Source organism: Rana temporaria, chromosome 5 (assembly GCF_905171775.1).
Source record: "Rana temporaria chromosome 5, aRanTem1.1, whole genome shotgun sequence".
In the NCBI taxonomy this organism is placed as follows: domain Eukaryota; kingdom Metazoa; phylum Chordata; class Amphibia; order Anura; family Ranidae; genus Rana; species Rana temporaria.
This window is the reverse complement of record NC_053493.1, coordinates 89,857,081-89,875,602: the sequence shown is the minus strand read 5'-3', so window position 1 is coordinate 89,875,602 and position 18,522 is coordinate 89,857,081. Positions and strand designations below refer to the sequence as shown.

General features: G+C 44.6%; 1 protein-coding gene across 1 annotated transcript in view; it reads right to left on the bottom strand.

The window, feature by feature from the left end:
* SNX13 (sorting nexin 13) overlaps nucleotides 1–18,522 on the bottom strand; it is a 210,056-nt gene that overhangs the window by 80,329 nt on the left and 111,205 nt on the right. The window contains exons 10-12 of the mRNA XM_040352832.1: nucleotides 13,803–13,941; nucleotides 11,092–11,180; nucleotides 3,558–3,657 (exon numbers count right to left, since the gene is read on the bottom strand). Coding sequence (XP_040208766.1) covers nucleotides 3,558–3,657; nucleotides 11,092–11,180; nucleotides 13,803–13,941 — 328 coding nt within the window. The remainder of the gene's footprint in view (nucleotides 1–3,557; nucleotides 3,658–11,091; nucleotides 11,181–13,802; nucleotides 13,942–18,522) is intronic.

Genomic DNA, 18,522 nt, shown 5'->3' with positions numbered 1-18,522 from the left:
CTGCCAACTATTCATGTTAGAGAAGAAGCCTTCCCCACCTTTCCTGATAATTATTTCTCCACCAGTAATCAGTGGGCAGCCCTGCTATGAGGAATCAAAGCTCTGCCTGTACCAAGATGGCTCCCTCCAGGCAGAGATGGTAATGCGGTAAATATTAGCAGCAGGGATTTAACAGTCTATACTGGTGATTAATCCTTTGCCCATTGCTTGCCCTTTTTGGGCCCAGTTTCCACAGTACAGGTCCTCTTTAAAATGCATTTATGAGTATCATGTGTTTGCGTTTCCTTATTCGTTTATAATGAACAACCGTTTTTGTATTTTACAAAGCAATTGTTAAAAGCAGTAGTAAAAGGCATTTAAAAAAAAAAAAAACTCTGCAAAGCAAAGACATGTAGCTGGATTCACAGAGAGTTAGGCCGGCGTATCAGTAGATACCCCGACCTAACTCGGAATCTGCGCCAACGCAAATTTAAGCGTATTCTGGAAACCAGATACGCTTAAATTAGCCTCAGAAACGAGCGGCGTAAGTGTCTTACACCGTCGTATCCTAAAGTGTACTTTTTAGGCTGACCGCTAGGTGGCGCTTCCATTGCGGTCGGCCTAGAATATGTAAATGAGTAGATACGCCGATTCACGAACGTACGCTTGTCCGACGCAGTAAAGGTACGCCGTTTACGTAACGCACTTTCAGGCCTAAAGTTATTCCATCAAAGAGCTGGAATAGTAATGTTAAGTATGGCCGTCGTTTCCGCGTCGAAATATGAAAATTTTACGTTGTTTGCGTAAGTCGTCCGTGAATAGGGGTGGACGTAATTTACGAAACCAATACGAACGTGCGGCGTACTTTGCCGCAATGCACACTGGGATATGTACACGGACATCGCATGCGCCGTTCGTAAAATACGTCAATTACGTCAGGTCACCCCCCATTAACATAAAACACGCCCCCCTCAGCCGAATTTGAATTAGGTGCGCTTACGCCCGCCCGATTTACGCTACGCCGCCCCGTAACTTAGCAGGCAAGTACTTTGTGAATCATGTACTTGCCTCGCTAACTTACGTTGGCGTAGTGTAAACACGATACACAAAGTTAAGGCGGTCTTTCTGAATCCACCTACTAATGTGCTAGGATGCACAGGATTCTAGCACATTATGAAAGACTTGCCTTAGAATGAAGCCCTCCAGCGGCACACTGTCACCGCTGCAGAGTCTTCCACCTTCACCCGGTCTTCTTTATGGGTTCGGGGACTCTGGCCGTCTGACTGGACGGAGGCATGGTGGTCAGTGCTCAGCAGCCCTGATTTTTGTGGTCAGCGCAGAGAGGGGGGATACAGGAAGTGGAAGGTTCAGGGAGGTTTTTTTTTTTTTATTTACAATTTAGAGCGGCAGATTACACAGCATAAGCACTGTGCTGTTTAATCTGCTTTAAGGGAACAGGATCTGTATTATTTTTTTTGTGTGTGTGTTAAACACTTTAACACGTCCATACTCTGTCTCCATGTACACCTCAAAGAAGGACTGTGCCAATAATAGAGTTATCCTACAAGTCAAAGACAGCAAAAGAACTATCGTTTTCAGAAACAAGTCAGTAGGCTCCTGGGTATCTTTTGGCATAGCCTTCCTATAAAAGCACATTCTGTTTGCCAAGTACTTACAATTAATCATTTTACCTTGAAAGAAAAACATAAAAACAAAAAGCAGTGCGACGCATAGGTCAGGCTGCATATTACAAATGCAGAAAGCAAACCCAGCTGAAAATGTCAGTGTCAAAATGCATTCAAAATAAATAAATACAGATTTCAGACACACCCAACACCCAAGTCCCTAGGGTACAGTCACACCGGCAACTTAAAGGGGAGTTCACCCACATTTTTTTTTTTTAACATTAGATTCATGCTCATTTTGTCTAGGGGAATCGGGTAGTTTTTTTAAAAACGAAGCAGTACTTACCGTTTTAGAGAGCGATCTTCTCCGCCGCTTCCGGGTATGGTCTTCGGGACTGGGCGTTCCTATTTGATTGACAGTCTTCCAACAGGCTTCCGACGGTCGCATCCATCGCGTCACAGGTACCCGAAAGAAGCCGAACATCGGTGCGGCACTATACGGCGCCTGCGCACCGACGTTCGGCTACTTTCAGAAAATCGTGACGCGATAGATGCGACCGTCGGAAGCCTGTCAATCAAATAGGAACGCCCAGTCCCGCAGCCCATACCCGGAAGTGGCGGAGAAGATCGGTCTCTAAAACGGTAAGTACTGCTTCGTTTTTAAAAAAAACTACCCGATTACCCTAGACAAAATGAGCATGAATCTAATGTTAAAAATTAACATTTCCGGGGTGAACCTCAACTTTAAGCCAATGTGAACTGCAGCAGCAGGAATCATCTGTTTATGCTGCTGCGAGTGGCTAGATGTGGTCACTGGCAGCCGCAGCTATGCATGGCTGTCTGCACAGCTAGTGATCCCCACAGGTATTCACTAGCTCTGTGCATATCTGCGACTAGCCGTGGCCACCGGTGACTTGTCATAGTGATTGGGGTTGGCATCTGCACCAAGTCCAAGCTATGATTAAGCACTAATTTATAGTGCGAAACGCATCAGCCGTTTTACTCCTGTGTAGTGTGCTGTGACTTGTAGTGCATTTTTCCTTTTTTAAATAAATACAACCATCAAGGTTTTTTGGAGTGCGGCTGTCCATATTTTCTTTTTCCATTTGTTGCCTTGTGCATTGCCAGCACCCTTGATCTCCTGAGACCATACTGATCATCCTAACACAATTCACCTGGAGCGGTAACTTTCTTTCTTTCATAGTCCAAGATTGATGCCACTGTATTTTGCAGAGCCCGAAATCACTGATGTGAATGTAGCCTTAAAGGAAAACATTTTTTTGCCTAAAATTAATGTCTGCAAGGTAGACAGACATAATAGTGTAAGGATTCTGTTAAAAAACAAGTAAATACCTATTAAATTCCTTCATCTATATCACCTCCGGCGTTCTAGTTTCTGTTCTCTCATTCACTTCCTGGTTTGCATCGCTCGTTCATGTAAGAACTACATTTCCCAGTATGAATTGCGGCACGCCCAGTAATTCACACCTCCTTGAAGTCTCTAACACGTAGAGAGCGTCCTGCCCCACAGATGTAGTTCCCAGGAGGGGGCGAGCACGTCACTGACCACCGCAGTAAAGCCTCCCATCACGGTGGTGAGTAAAATCAGACAAGCAGGAAGTCAACAGAACAGAGAAGAAATAGAGCAACTTCTGAGCAAAAACGAACAATGAGGAAGTGAAAAGAGGAATGTCTGCAGGTAAAGGATGCTTATTATGAAAAAAAAAAAAAATGTCTTTACAACCCCTTTAAGCTGGGTATACACCAGAAGAATTCCAAAATTCACTTGAAATTCTAAAAAGCTGTTCTTCAGAGCATTCTAATGTCCCGTTATAGCAACCAATTTAATTTGAAAGACCTTAAAATTTCAACCAGACCAGATACTTGAATGCACATAACATTATATAAGAATTTTCTTATGTGCAGATCATGATGAAAGCCGATTTTACTTACCCATAAAAAACTGTAGTGCAACGTTGTGTACAAGAATTTTGTCCAGGGGGACTGTGCAAAGTTTTCCAAAGTTTGCAGTCAACTTCACAGTATCAATTTCCTGTACAAAAAGGTACGATATGGCGTTAGTCGGCACAAAATGGGAAATAAGGCAGCAATTGTGCATACGTTTAAAAGCCACAGTTCAATAAAAACAATTATTTTGATGGCCCATTCAAACATGTTGGCTTTGGTGCATTGTATGAAAGCACATGCATTAAGTCACATCTGAACATTATATTAAGCAAGCCTATTTTGAATGGGCTGTCAATGCTTGAGAGCAGAAGGAAAACGTACCTGTACTATTAGTGCACAACTCAACACACAGTGGCCCAGATTCAGGTAGCAATTGCGCCTGCGTAACCATAGTTACGCAGCGCAATTGCTGACTTGCGCCGGCGTAACGAGTTCTCCTGATTCAGAGAATTCGTTACGCCGACTGCAGCCTAAAATCTGCGTGGCATAAGGCTCTTATGCCACGCAGATTTTAGGCTGCATTCTAGCGATGACCGCTAGGGGGCGCTCCCATTGTGATCTGTGTATAGTATGCAAATTGCATACTAACACCGATTCACAACGCTGCCCGAGCCCTGCGTACGCAAATTACGTAGTTTGCGTACGTCGGGTTTCGCGTAAGGTTACACATCCTAATAGCAGGCGCAGCCAATGCTATAGGATACCCGGCGTTCCCGCGTCGCGACGTTCGAATTTTACGTCGTTTGCGTAAGTGAATCGTGAATGGCGCTGGACGCCATTCACGTTCACTTTGAAGCAAATGACGTCCTTGCGACGTAATTTGCCGCAATGCACGTCGGGAAAGTTTCCCGACGGGGCATGCACTGTACGCTCGGCGCGGGAGCGCGCCTAATTTAAATGATTCCCGCCCCCGGCGGGATCATTTACATTGCGCACGCTTACGCCAGGCAATTTTGCCGGCGCGCCCTCGCAATTTACGGAGCTACTGCTCCGTGAATCGAGGGCAGCGCAAATTATTTGCGGGGGCGTAGGGCAAAATGTTGTTTAGATGTGCTGGGGTCCCATTCAAAATAAATGGCACCACATGGCATGTAGCATGCTTTACTGCAAGCAATGGTACTAATATTAAGAAGCAGATTGAGGACATGCAGTAAGGATCAGGTAAACGGCAGGGTTACTGTTCCTTGTATATAATTTGATTGTTTCTTTAAGAATTCAAACAGCAATTTTATTAAGTGCCTTAAAACTTATTTGAAACCCATACTCTGCATGGGAATTGAGTGAACTTGCCATCTCCAGTTGAACGCCAAGCACAGCTTAAAAAGGCACCCCTTAAATTGCACCCCATCAATATTAACAAGCCTAAGTATTACATTAAAATTTGCTTAAGTAGCTTACAACAGTTCTGAATTTAACCTCTAGTGACGCTTGAATGTTGTTTAAAAAAGTCACCAGGCTGTAGCAATGTACTGTAGCAGTGTCCATTCCACATAATGCCAATGCAAGCTGCAGGGAACACATTTCATGGCCTGCAGTTAATCTTTACAATGGGTGGAGGGCATTAGAAGCACAGCAAGCAGTAAGTGAAAACTTGGCAGAGATGTTTTATTGGTATCACTTGCAAAAGACTATAGCATGCAGGCTGAGATATGGCCAACACATGCACAGAAAACGATTATATTAAAGTGGTTGGTAATTCACTGCAAGAACTTTGTATAATCCTCCTGGTCTCCCAACGATAGGCGCCCCTGCGTGAGTTTTATATATAAAAAAAAAAATGCAGTATAAACCTCATTTAATTTACTTACCTCCATCACCCGCAGCTCCTCTGTCCTCCTTTCCCCCTCCCTGTCTGTCGGCTACTGTATCAGGGCCCATTCCTTCCCCTCCTGCTGCTGAAATAATATTTAATTTCATATATAATCCCCCTTGTCTCCTATTGATGGGTGCTTCTGTGTGTGCCTTTTATAAAAAAAAAAAAAAAGAAAAAAAAAATGCAGTATAAACCTAATTTCAGAGCGCCGATCAGCGCTCATGTGACCGGCAGGCTCTCTCCTCTCCCCATCTGACAGATGCAGCAGGCAGGGCCGAGATTCCCCCACTAACGTCAGTCAGAAGGAGAAGAAGAGGAGAGAGCCGACCAGTCAAGTGAATGTCTATCGGCGCTCTGAAATGAGGTTTATACTGCATATTTTTAAAACCCACACAGATCCGACTGGTGTAAGTGACTTACACCAGTCGGATCTTAGGCTGCAATCTACCGCCGGGGGAGTTACGAGTTTTGGAAGTGCTTGGTGAATCATGCACTAGCCTCCCTAAATTGGACCGGCGGATTGTAAATCAGATAGATCTGAATCTGGCCCAGGGCTTTTTTCTCACCCCCTCCTCTAGGTCACACCTGTCTCTGCCCCTATCCACCCCCTAGAACTGCCCCCTACCCACCCCCTAGAACCTTCCTTAGGACAACCCCTACACACATAGCACTGCCCCCTTTAGAGAACAGGGAACCCAGTTCAGAAACAGAAAGCATTGTAGTCTTAGTCTGACAGTCAGGAGTCGCAGGGCAGGATAGGATAGGACACCACACCACACGGCAACTCTTCCTCGCAAAAAAAACATTGATTATCTTGAATGAGGTCAATGAATGTAAATGCTTTAAATCTTTAAAGACCTAACCAATGAAGAATGCCATCTGAATGTATGGACAAGGTCTCCTCTGCCAAGTTTGGGATCCCAATGATACTGGGAAACAACATATGTATCCTTCTAAATACTATAAGTGTCACCGCGCCATGATGTACTCAAATGAATTTAAAATTAAATTAAAGTGAAGGGCCGCCCAAAAAAAACACATCAGCTGCGGTGCCGACGTCATTGGACTCCGGGACAGGTAAGTGTCCTATTATTAAAAGCCAGCAGCTACACTGTAGCTGCTGGCTTTTAATAATAGGATACATAAAACAAAAACCGCGCTAATGTCTCCCCACCCCTGACCCTAGGCAGCAGCTGGCGTGTGAATCACAAGGAAATATAAACAAAGAAAAAGCCGCGCCCCAACAAACAGTCTCTCCATGTTTTTGTGTGTTCAGGCAGTGGTTTGGTCCCAGTGAGCCAAACCACTGCCTGAACACACAAAAACATGGAAGGAGAGAGTGCCAGCACCTGCCTAACGAAGGTGTCTGACATTTACCATCTCAAACGGGGGAGTTGAAAACCTTACGCTTAGGGGACGGAGGACTTCCCACCGCAAGGAGCTAAAGACCTAGGCTGAGTTAAAGCCATCTGCCTGAAACGGCTTTTTTCTGAGGGGAAGAAGGACCCCCTACTACAAGGAGAAAGGCCTGGGCTGGGTCATAGCCATTCGCCCTAACCGTTTGCCTTCTGGTAAGGGGCCTCTGTAATTGGTGGAGGGCACTTATGCGAAGTTGTCACTAGGTGGTGTTGACCTTAGGCACTATTGCTAGGATTTTTGTCCCAGTATCACGCTATGTGCGCTCTCTTTTTTGTTTACATTTAATACGGTGGAGCGGAGAACAACATACTCAGAGGACGGAGGGCTTCCTGGTGCAAACCTCAAGGATTAAAAGCCTAGGCTGGGTTATAGCCATCCGCCCTAACTGCTTGCCTTCTGGTAAGCGGCTTTCCTTGTTTTTTCCGGGGATGGTCATTTTGTATATAACATCACTGGGTTGCTGATTGGAGGAGCCATCATAGTTAGGACTGATCCGGACCTTTTTATTATTATACAAGCATCATTCCATCTAATACGGACTTACCACACTCTCACAGATTGTGTACACTAATAGACTGTTTGTTGGGGCGCGGCTTTTTCTTTGTTTATAATAATAGGACACTTACCTGTCCTGGAGTCCAGTGATGTCGGCACCGCAGCTGATGTTTACATCAGCTGTCGGGTGCTGCTGCCGCCGCCATTGCAGGCAAGGGAACCTGGCAGTGTAGCCTTACGCCAGGAACCCTACTGTGCATGCATGAGGCCCCGCTCCTCTCTCCTACTGGCCTGGTGACAGGGGGAGGAGGAGGGAGCCCCACGGTGATGTCATGGGCCGCAGCGTGGACTCCCGTCAGTGGGAACAGTATACCTGTCAAAGACCGGTATCCTGTTCTCCCTCTCCCCCGAAAGGTGCCAATTGTGACACTGGAGGGGGAGAGGAGACAAATGAACGGAAGTTCCACTTTTGACTACTGCAAGAAAAAGGTGTGTAATCCTTTAAGAATTAGTATGGGAAATTCCTGCGCTGTCTGTGCTCAGTAAAATATATAGAATCATAAAAAGTTTATATAGTGCTGCGATTCTTCAATATCGCGATGATTCCATCTGCAATGCGTGCAGAAATATATGGCAAAGGTGATGAAAGTGCTGTGCTCCCCTTTCTCTTGTGCCCTCACTCACCAGCTATCCATGTTACTGGTGAAATATATCTTTCATAGAGGTGTCTTTATCTTCTTCCACATGTCCCCAATAGTTCGACGTACTCGTAGGAAAAGAAATAGAGCATACATGGCATGATATCGTTTAAAAAGGTTTTATTATAAAATAATATCCACTCACATGTTGGCCTTTCGTGATAAGCATATAAAACGCTGTGCAAGCTGCGGTTTGCGTTCCAAAATCCAAGAAATTATGTCACCGGAAGTCTCTGTACCTAAACCATTTCACTCCACCCTGGGAGCGTCATCAGTATGTCTAACTATTGGGGACGTGTTGAATAGGATAAAAACACATCTATGAAAGAAATATTTCACCAGTATAGGTGATGCTGGTGAGTGAGGACACAGGAGGAAGGGGAGCACAGCACTTTCATCACTTTTTCCATATATTTCTGCACGCAGGGCCGATCCGCCCTATAGGCTCACTATGCAAGCCGCTTAGTGTCCCGCAAAGCTGCGGAGGGCCCCCCAATCTACTAGAGGCCCCACCTGGTGAGAAGTCATTTTCGGCCCCTCACCCCACTTCTCAACTTGCTGGCTGCATGGGAGAAGAGGTAAGAAGTCAGCACCCCTGCTTCTTACTTTAATTTAAGATGTAATTTTAGACAGCAGCGCCCCCATGTGACATGTCATTTTGCTTAGGGCCCCAGGGAGGTCAGGATCGGCACTGTCTGCACGGATTTAAATAACTTTTTCTGCACGGATGGCACTTTAAGCCCCTTTTCACACTGGGGCGGTGCAGGAGTTATCAGTAAATCACTGCTAGTTTTAGCCACGCTTTAGCGCTGTTATAGCAGCGCTATTCGGTCGCCAACAAGGTGCTTTTAACCCCTGCTGATGGCCTAAGAAAGGGTTAATGGCGCCTGTGTTGCGACGCTGCCGAAGCACTTTGGCAAAGCTGCCCATTAATTTCAATGAGCAGGGCATTTTAGGAGTGGTGTATACACTGCCCCAAAGATGCTGCTTGCAGGACATACTCTAAGCGCACCGCCCCAGTGTGAACGCACTCAGGATTTCACACTGGGGTGGCTTAAGAGGAGCTTTACAGGCAAATTTTTAGCGCTAAAATGCCTGAAAAGCGCCCCAGTGTGAAAGGGGTCAAAAGCAATCATTGCGATATTGAAGAATCGCAGCACTATATAGACCTTTATTGTTATAGCAGACATGTATCCTTTTATACTGGGTAACCAAATTACTAAAAGACCTACCTCTAAGTATTTGTTAAATCATGTAATGGTGGCCTCATTAATATTTTTCAAATCCATATTACGTTAGTTAACAATCTAACATCATGCAGATAAGCATGTGGACTGCAAAGTTATTTGTTATATGTTCATATGCTGAATAATTTGCATTTTTCTCGCAGGAATCTATTACTTTTTGGCACCTATTATCCTATTCCAGTAACTGGCAGGGAGACATGACGCACTAAAGAGAATAATTCTACCAAGTGTCTAACTTTTGAGGAAATATCTATTTTAAGTAATATAAACATTGGGCCAGATCCTCAAAAGGGATACGCCGACGTATCTACTGATACGCCGTCGTATCCCTGTTTCTATCTTTGGAACTGATCCACAGAATCAGTTTCCAGGAGATAGACAGAAGATCCGACATGTTTAAGGGACTTACACTGTCGGATCTTAGGATGCAGTACCGCATCCGCCGCTGGGAGCATTTCGCGTCAAAATGCCGCCTCGCGTATGCAAATTAGCACTTACGGAGATCCACAAAGCTTTTCAGCTTCGTTTTTTCTCCGTAAGTTTTAGTTTGCAATCGTAAAATTAGGGCTGCTTTTACAAAGTGTAAACTGTTTACACCTTGTAAAAGCAGACCCTTCTGTCCAGAGACACGTTTTTTTTTTTTTGTTTTACATTTTTTTTTTTTTGCCGTATCTTTTTTTTTTTCCGACGCAACTTTATTGACCCGTCGCGATCCACAAAGCTCGGCGTAACGTAATTTCGCGCTATGCACGTCGGGAAAATGACGTCACAAGCATGCGCAGTACGGCCGGCGCGGGAGCGCGCCCAATTTAAATGGGAATCGCCCCCATTTGAAGAGGAACGCCTTGCGCCGGCGGAATTTAAGTTACACACCTGAAAATTTCTAGGTAAGTGCTTTGTGGATCGGGCACTTAGGTAGAAATTTTAAGGCAGTGTAACTTAAATGGGAATTTTTACGTTACGCCGGCTCTTTGTGGATCTGGCCCATAGTTACTTTTTCTATTAATTTGGTAGGCAATGTAGAATGTCTGTAATACCAGGAATGCATGGTGTTAAATACCGCATTTCACTAAATGTTCTCATGCCACCACAAGTTATTACATACTTTCACCCTTAAAATGGTTGTAAACCTCTGAAATGAAAAATGAACAGAGCATACCCCTCTATAGTGTGTACTTGCCTCAATCACCCCAAAAGCACCTAGTGAGATTTCTATTTTTCCTGTCCTCCCTCTGCTATCTGCCTGACTCACTTTTGACAGGTCATCCTCACTCCACAGACTCGCGGGAGATGACCCCTTCCTTCCAGCAAACAGAAGGTGATTGACGTGTGTTATTATGTGTGTGTGTCCATTTCCTCCCCTCAGGTCTCAGATTATACTTGGCTCTCCTCTCTATGTTTGCAATGTGTGATGTCAGATACCTGCTCCCTGCCAGATGGGGCTCAGAAATAATCTTTGATTTACGTGTATAGAACACTGTAGCTGCATCCCGGGACAGCGTGGATGACTCCACTACTTATGCTGTTTTATACTTCTAGTACACTTAGAAGGCGCTGCATTTGTTTTTCTGTTCCAGAGTTTCTTCTATCTGTAACAGCCTTCTTTAGATAAGCACATCTAATAGTCTTAAATGGAATTTCTGTCATGGACTTGATTAATTGCCTTATCTAAAGATCGCACTCCCATTTTTATCTTTGCATAGCCTTACCCAGAGTGCGTAAAATTAACCCATTGTTTACAACTTATGTAGAAGGATCGGTTTAATCTCTGTGTATACCATTTTAGTGGCTATATGTAAGGGCTTACAATCACTTAACAACATTACATTGCTAGGTTAACAACTTACTTTTCCAGACTGCAACCTCTGTATTCTTGTTTCACATACTTTCTTTACAAACAGTAAACTGTTTATCTGGTTTTTTATAGTGTTGATATCTAGCAAAAAGACAAAAGCAAAAATTTGTTGTCACGTACCTCACAACCTATTGCACAACTTAAGTGAACACTGTGGAGTATGCAGGGCCGATCCTAGGCAGGGTGCACAAGGTGCTTTACACCCAGGTGCCTGCAGACGTGGGGGCGCCGAAGTGTCAGAGTTCTCCCCTCCCTCCTTCTCTCCTTGTTTGTGTCTGCCCAGAACTAGTGTTCTGAGCATAGGTGTGTGTCCGTCCAGAACTGATGTGTGAGCATAGGGCAGCCCGTCCAGCCTGGCAGTGCTCGGGGGAGGGGCCGCTCCTGTTCCTGACACAAGGGTTCTAGTTTTCAGTGGCTGCCAAGTGCTGATGTGCAGGAATGAATTCCTCACACTCTGAGTCTTGGATCCCGTACTGTCTTCACCAACTCCAGTTGCAATGCCCCCCCCCCCCATCTCTATCTTGGGCTGCACAGAGAGTGAACCGAGTTGAGTCACAGTGTTCAGTGTGCTGGGGGATAGCATCACCAGCATCCCTTTACATGTGCTCTGGGCTGCCCCTGCTCTAGATGTTTTATGGCATGATAGATTGCATAGGATACACAGCCCCTGCCCATCTCCTGTACTATGTCTGCAGTCTCTGACCGTCTCCTGTATTATGTCTCTGACCGTCTCCTGTACTATGTCTGCAGTCTCTGACCATCTCCTGTACTATGTCTGCAGTCTCTGACCATCTCCTGTACTATGTCTGCAGTCTCTGACCGTCTCCTGTACTATGTCTGCAGTCTCTGACTGTCTCCTGTACTATGTCTGCAGTCTCTGACCATCTCCTGTAACATGTCTGTAGTATGTCTGGGGGTCTTTGTAACAGACTCTCCAACAGAAGCCCTTTCTGTGTCCATCAGAGAGGCCCCCCTCCAGGTCCCAATAAAGTACTCTGCTTCTCTTCCTGTATTTTGTTTATTGTTAAGAGATCATACAAGGATCCCAGGTTAATGAAGATTTCATGGGGGAGCATATCTGTGGTTGAGTCATTGCCATAGAAACCTTTGTAAATGGGAGGAGCTAGTAAAATGACCACGCCCATGTGGGGGCGCCAGAAATATTTCTGCACCCAGGCGCCTGTGACCCTAGGATCGGCCCTGGCAGTATGCATCTTAAGAACATGGTTGTGTCATATTACCATTAATATGTTTTTCTAAAGGTTAAACCTGCAATCAGTAAATTTACATATCAATCTCTTAAACAATGATGACTGGATAATAATGACTAAGTATTAACAGGTATTTTCCTATTGGAATACAACAATGTTTTATAGGTAACCTTTGGAATGTAATAAACCAAAAAATATGCTGATAAGTTAAAGTGTTACTAAACCCACAACAGTAAAACCAGTCTGTATATGCAGTAAAGCATGCTTGTTATACTCACTGTGTTACCTAAAAGGGGTTAATCCTGCACATTGTTTAAAAAGGCCACAATTCTTCCACTGTCCCCAATTTATCTGCTGATAGTACAGAGCCTTGGGGGCACTATGCACAAGCTCAGTTTGGTGTGTATTGCTAGAGATGTTTTTTTTTTTTGAGCGAGAGTGTGCATGATGATCAGCACAGGGCCAACTAGCACTGTCCAGACAGAGGGTCAGGGGTCCTGTGGCCTAATAGGACAGTCAGAGGAGAATGAAAATTCCTCCTACAAGCTTTAACAAGACACTGATAGAAGTATACTGCTGATGAGAAGAGATATTTAGCAGTTTATATTTACTAAAATAATTGCATTTCCATGTTCTGCGTACTGTGATACAGTGGAACCTTGGATTACGAGCATAATCCGTTCCAGGAGAATATTTGTAATCCAAAGCACTCGCATACAAAACGAGTTTCTCCATCAAAGTGAATGGAAATGAAAATAATTTGTTCTGCATTGACTTCTATTGCATGCAATACCGCAAGTGGCCTGAGGTGGGGGGCCCGGAGAGGCTCTGAAATTCTCTGGGACAGCTCAGGTGAACTCGGAAAGGTGGAAATGGATGGACAGCCGCACTCCAAAAGGAACGTAAAGTAGTCTTTATTAATAAAAACTGGACATGCAAATCCAAATATACAGTCACATAAGGGGACAGCCTGTCTCCTTATGTGACTGTATATTTGGATTTGCATGTCCAGTTTTTATTAATAAAGACTACTTCTTCAAGTTCCTTTGGAGTGCGGCTGTCCATCCATTTCCACTTTTCCATGTTTGCCTAGTGCATTGCCAGCACCTTGGATTCCTGGGAGGTTCCTTGATTTGTCTGCTAAAGATCCACCTGGAGCGGTGACTCCTTTTCTCTGAACTCGGAAAGGCTTGGAAACACTTGGGAACGGAGAATTTCCGAGTATGCCTGAGTATTTCCAACAACTGTTCCGAGTGTCACCGGCGCCCCCGCACCTCTGGCCAAATGCGGTACTGCACACCCCATTGGCTTAAATTCTGCGAGACAACGCTCGCAATCCGAGTCAGGATTTTTTTTTTTTTAAAGTTGTTTGTCTTTTAAAAGACTCGTTAACCGCGTTAATCGTTAACCAAGGTTTCACTGTATAGTGAATGCAGGGTCAACGCACGTGTATTCTCCTATATAAAGGCAGCACACTGAAAGTTTTACATACCATCTCCAACAGTATCTAAAGATCGCAGATACTGCAATTCTTCAGCAGCTTTGTCCCTCACAGCTTCCAACTCTCCAGCATTGTTGCTTAATTTAATAACATTCATGAAGGCCTCATAGTTGCAATTGGAATCGTGAATCTAAGAGCAGATATGAAAAATGGTTAGAACAACTATGGAGCTCAATAGTCAAAGTACAACTTTTGAAGGAGAGGACATTTCTATTCATAACAGACATACGTTTGCGTTTATCATCACTAGAAAAATGAGACTATCATTAGCTATCACCAATTTTGTGAGTTAAGAAAGGTAAAATAAATAAAATTACTGCGATAAGATTAGCGAATTTGCATTTCAGATGTTTTTCAAGAGCAACGGAATTCATTGGGGTCTTTATAACAGCAAGAAACATGGGGCCAGATTCAGATAGGTCAGCGGATCTTTAGATCTGCGTAACCTATCTGATTTACGTTACGCCGGCGCAAGTTTTTGAGGCAAGTGCTTTATTCAGAAAGCACTTGCCTGTAAAGTTGCGGCGGCGCATCGTAAATCCCCCGGCGGAATTCAAATTCCGCGGCTAGGGGGAGTGTAACATTTAAATCAGGCGCGTCCCCGCGCCGAACGAACTGCGCATGCGCCGTCCGCTAAATTTCCCAGCTTGCATTGCTCTAAATGACGTCGCTAGGACATCATTGGTTTCGACGTGAACGTAAATTACGTCCATCCGTATTCGCGAACGACTTACGCAAACAACGTAAAAAATTCAAAATTCGATCCGGGAACGACGGCCATACTTAACATAGGATACGCCGCATATAGCAGGGGTAACTATACGCCGGAAAAAGCCAAACACAAATGACTTAAAAAAAAAAAAGTGCCGGGCGGTTGTTCGTTTCTGAATCGGCGTAACTCCTCATTTGCATTTTCCTTGCGTATACAAACGGAAGCGCCACCTAGCGGCCAGCATGAGATTGCAGCCTAAGATCCGACGGTGTAAGTCACTTACACCTGTCGGATCTTAGGGAGATCTATGCGGAACCTGATTCTATGAATCAGGCGCATAGATCCGACCGATGGAACTCAGAGATACGACGGCGTATCAGGAGATACGCCGTCGTATCTCTATCTGAATCTGGCCCATGGTGTGGACTCGCTTCAGGTTTCTGGTGTGTTTAGCCGTATAAATACCACAGCATGGATAGAAGCCCAACATCAGCTGTGTTATAGAGAACAAGCTGGACAACCTAGGCCAACAGGCAAAAAGTCCATAACCACCAAGAAAAGCAACATAACATTCATATTATATTATGAGAGAAAGACGACTTATGATTACATTACAGCTGCATGCCCCACATACACTGTCTTACATAGAAATTCTCATTTAGGTAGATTCACAAAGAGTTAGGCCGGCTTATCAGTAGATAAGCCGACCCAACTCTGAATCTACGCTGGTGTTTGTTTAAGTGTATTCTCAAACAGATACACTTAAACAAAGCTAAGATAGGTCGGCTTGCGCCGTTCTATCTTAGCTTGCAATGTTTCTGTTGTCCGCTAGATGGCGCTTCCATTTCGGCCGGCGTAGATTATGTAAATGAAGGGGATACGCCGATTCACGAACGTACGCGAGGCCTACACCGTCGCATTACGTCGTTTCCGTAAGGGATAGGCCGCCTAAAGTTATTCCACCTATGAGGTGGAATAACAATGTTAAGTATGGCCGCCGTTCCCGCCGCGAGGTTCGAAGTTTTTACGTTGTTTGCGCAAGTCGTCCGCGAATCGGGATTTACGTTGTTTACGTACACATCGAAATCAATAGGCCCGTACGGCCTACTTAGCCGCAATGCGCACTGGGAAATGTAGTCGCCCGGCGCATGCGCAGTGTCAAAAAAACGTCAAAAAACGTGAGGTCAAGCCTCATTTCCATACAACACGCCCCCCTCCAAGTCATTTGAATTAGGCGCCCTTACGCCCGCTCGTTTTAGGCTACACCGCCGTAGATTAGCAGGTAAGTGGTTTGTGAATCACTACTAGCCTAACTAATTTACGGCGGTGTAGCCTAAAAAGGCTAGGCTAGGCCGCCCTAAAGTTAGGCGTCCCTACGTGAATCTACCCAATTGTGTTTAGGATCCATGTGTCAGTACCATATGGGTACTACCATAGCACCCCTCCCCCCCACCTACCCTACAGGTCTGAAGCCAATTGATTCACTTGCTGCTAATATGTGGTATTGTGGCCAAGCCTTTTAATATAAAGGATCACTGTGCTGGAGCAAATAAAGTGCACTTTAAAAAAAAAAACAACATCCACATAAACCCCATTAGACTTGAGAGTGTTAATTTGCCCTCTCTGGCAGTCAGGCTTTTTTTCCCCTAGTGGGCAAAAGTGTGACAGATAATTTTGCAACCTTATCAAAATGACAATTAAAGGGGTTGTAAAGGTTTGTTTTTTATTTTTTAAATAGGTTCCTTTAAGCTAGTGTATTGTTGGTTTACTTACCTTTTCCTTCGATTTCCCTTCTAAAAACATTTTTTTCTTTGTCTGAATTTCTCACTTCCTGTTTCTCCTCAGTAAGCTTGCCCCCATCATCCATGGGGGTTAGTCAGCCAGAACAGCTTACTGAGGAGGAACAGGAAGTGAGAAATTCAGACAAAGAAAAAAAACATTTAACCACTTAACCCCCGGACCATATTGCTGGTCAAAGATCAGAGCACTTTTTGCGATTCGGCACTGCGTCGCTTTAACTGACAATTGCGCGGTTGTGCGACGTGGCTCCCAAACAAAATTGGCGTCCTTTTTTCCCCACAAATAGAGCTTTCTTTTGGTGGTATTTGATCACCTCTGTGTTTTTTAGTTTTTACGCTATAAACAAAAATAGAGCGACAATTTTGAAAAAAAAAAAATATTTTTTGCTATAATAAATATCCCCCAAAAATATATAAAAACATTTATTTTTTCAGTTTAGGCCGATACGTATTCTTCTACATATTTTTCGTAAAAAAAATTGCAATAAGCGTTTATTGATTAGTTTGCGCAAAAGTTATAGCGTTTACAAAATAGGGGGTATTTTTATGGCCTTTTTTTTTTATATAATTTTTTTTTACTAGTAATGGCGGCGATCAGAGGTTTTTTTTTCGGTACTGCGACATTATGGCGGACACTTCGGACACATTTTTGTGACCATTGGCATTTTTATAGCGATCAGTGCTATAAAAATGCATTGATTACTGTAAAAATGCCACTGGCAGTGAAGGGGTTAACACTAGGGGGCGGGGAAGGGGTTAAGTATGTTCCCTGGGTGTGTTCTAACTGTAGGGGGGGGGTGGCCTTTCTAGGGGAAATTACTGATCTTCTGTTCATACATTGTATGAACAGAAGATCAGCATTTCTCTCCCTGACAGGACCGTGAGCTGTGTGTTTACACACACAGCTCCCGGTCCCCGCTCTGTAACAAGCGATCGCGTGTGCCCGGCGGCAATCTTTTCCCCGCCGGGCACAGGACTCGGGGGCGAGCATGGGGGGCGCGTGCGCCTACTGCGGCGTGCACGCGCCCCCAGTGGCCTGCGCGAGAGCTGACGTTATATTACGTGCTCTCGCGCAGGGGAGCCGACTTGCCGCCGGAAAACGACGGTGGGCAGTCGGCAAGCGGTTAATAAGGGAAATCGAAGGAAAAGGTAAGTGAACCAACAATGCAGTAGCTTAGGAACCTATTTAGAAAATAAAAAAACAAACGTTTACAACCTCTTGAACACATGAGGATATTCATAAAAGGCAGCTTAGAACATCACATAATATCTCAAATCAAAGTGTATGCAATCCTAACAACTATTAGTATTTTCTCCCTGTTGGTCTAATAAAATATACCACTAAAAGGGTTATAATATCTGATCAATAAGTGCAAAAATGATATGTTGATCATGCCAGAAATCCAGTGCTGTCCTGTGCATTCTGCTCTGTCATCTCAACCAGTCTTACCAGCACTTCCCAGTTCACTTCTCTGAATTTCAAAATGTTGTTGCTTTTTGCATCTTTTTGGAGATGATGTCTCCTTTTTTGAGCGTCTCTAAACCTACGAACCAAAATATATGGCGTTTACCAGTCCCAAGATCTGGTATCTTAGGACTGGTAAACGCCATATAATATATTTTGGTTCTTGGGTTCAGATACGCTCAAAGAGGAGACATTATCTCCAGAAAGATGCAAAAAGCAACAATTCATCAGATATCACAGGCTGCTGAAGTTACTGCACACTAAAAATTCATCAGACCTATGATAATTGTATTGCGTCCAGGGCCGATCCTAGGCAGGGTGCACAAGGTGCTTTGCACCCAGGCCCCTGCAGAGGTGGGGGCGCCAAAGTGCCAGAGTTCTCCCCTCCCTCCTTCTCTCCTTGTTTGTGTCTGTCCAGAACTAGTGTTCTGAGCATAGGTGTGTGTCCGTCCAGAACGGATGTGTGAGCATAGGGCAGCCCGTCCAGCCTGGCAGTGCTCAGGGTAGAGGTCGCTCCTGTTCCTGACACAAGGGTTCTAGTTTTCAGTGGCTGCTGAGTGCTGATGTGCAGGAATGAATCCTCACACTCTGAGTCTTGGATCCCGTACTGTCTCCACCAACTCCAGTTGGAATGCCAGCCCCCCCCCATATCTCTATCTTGGGCTGCACAGAGAGAACCAAGGTGAGTCACAGTGTTCGTGTGCTGTGTGCTGGGGGATGGCATCACCAGCATCC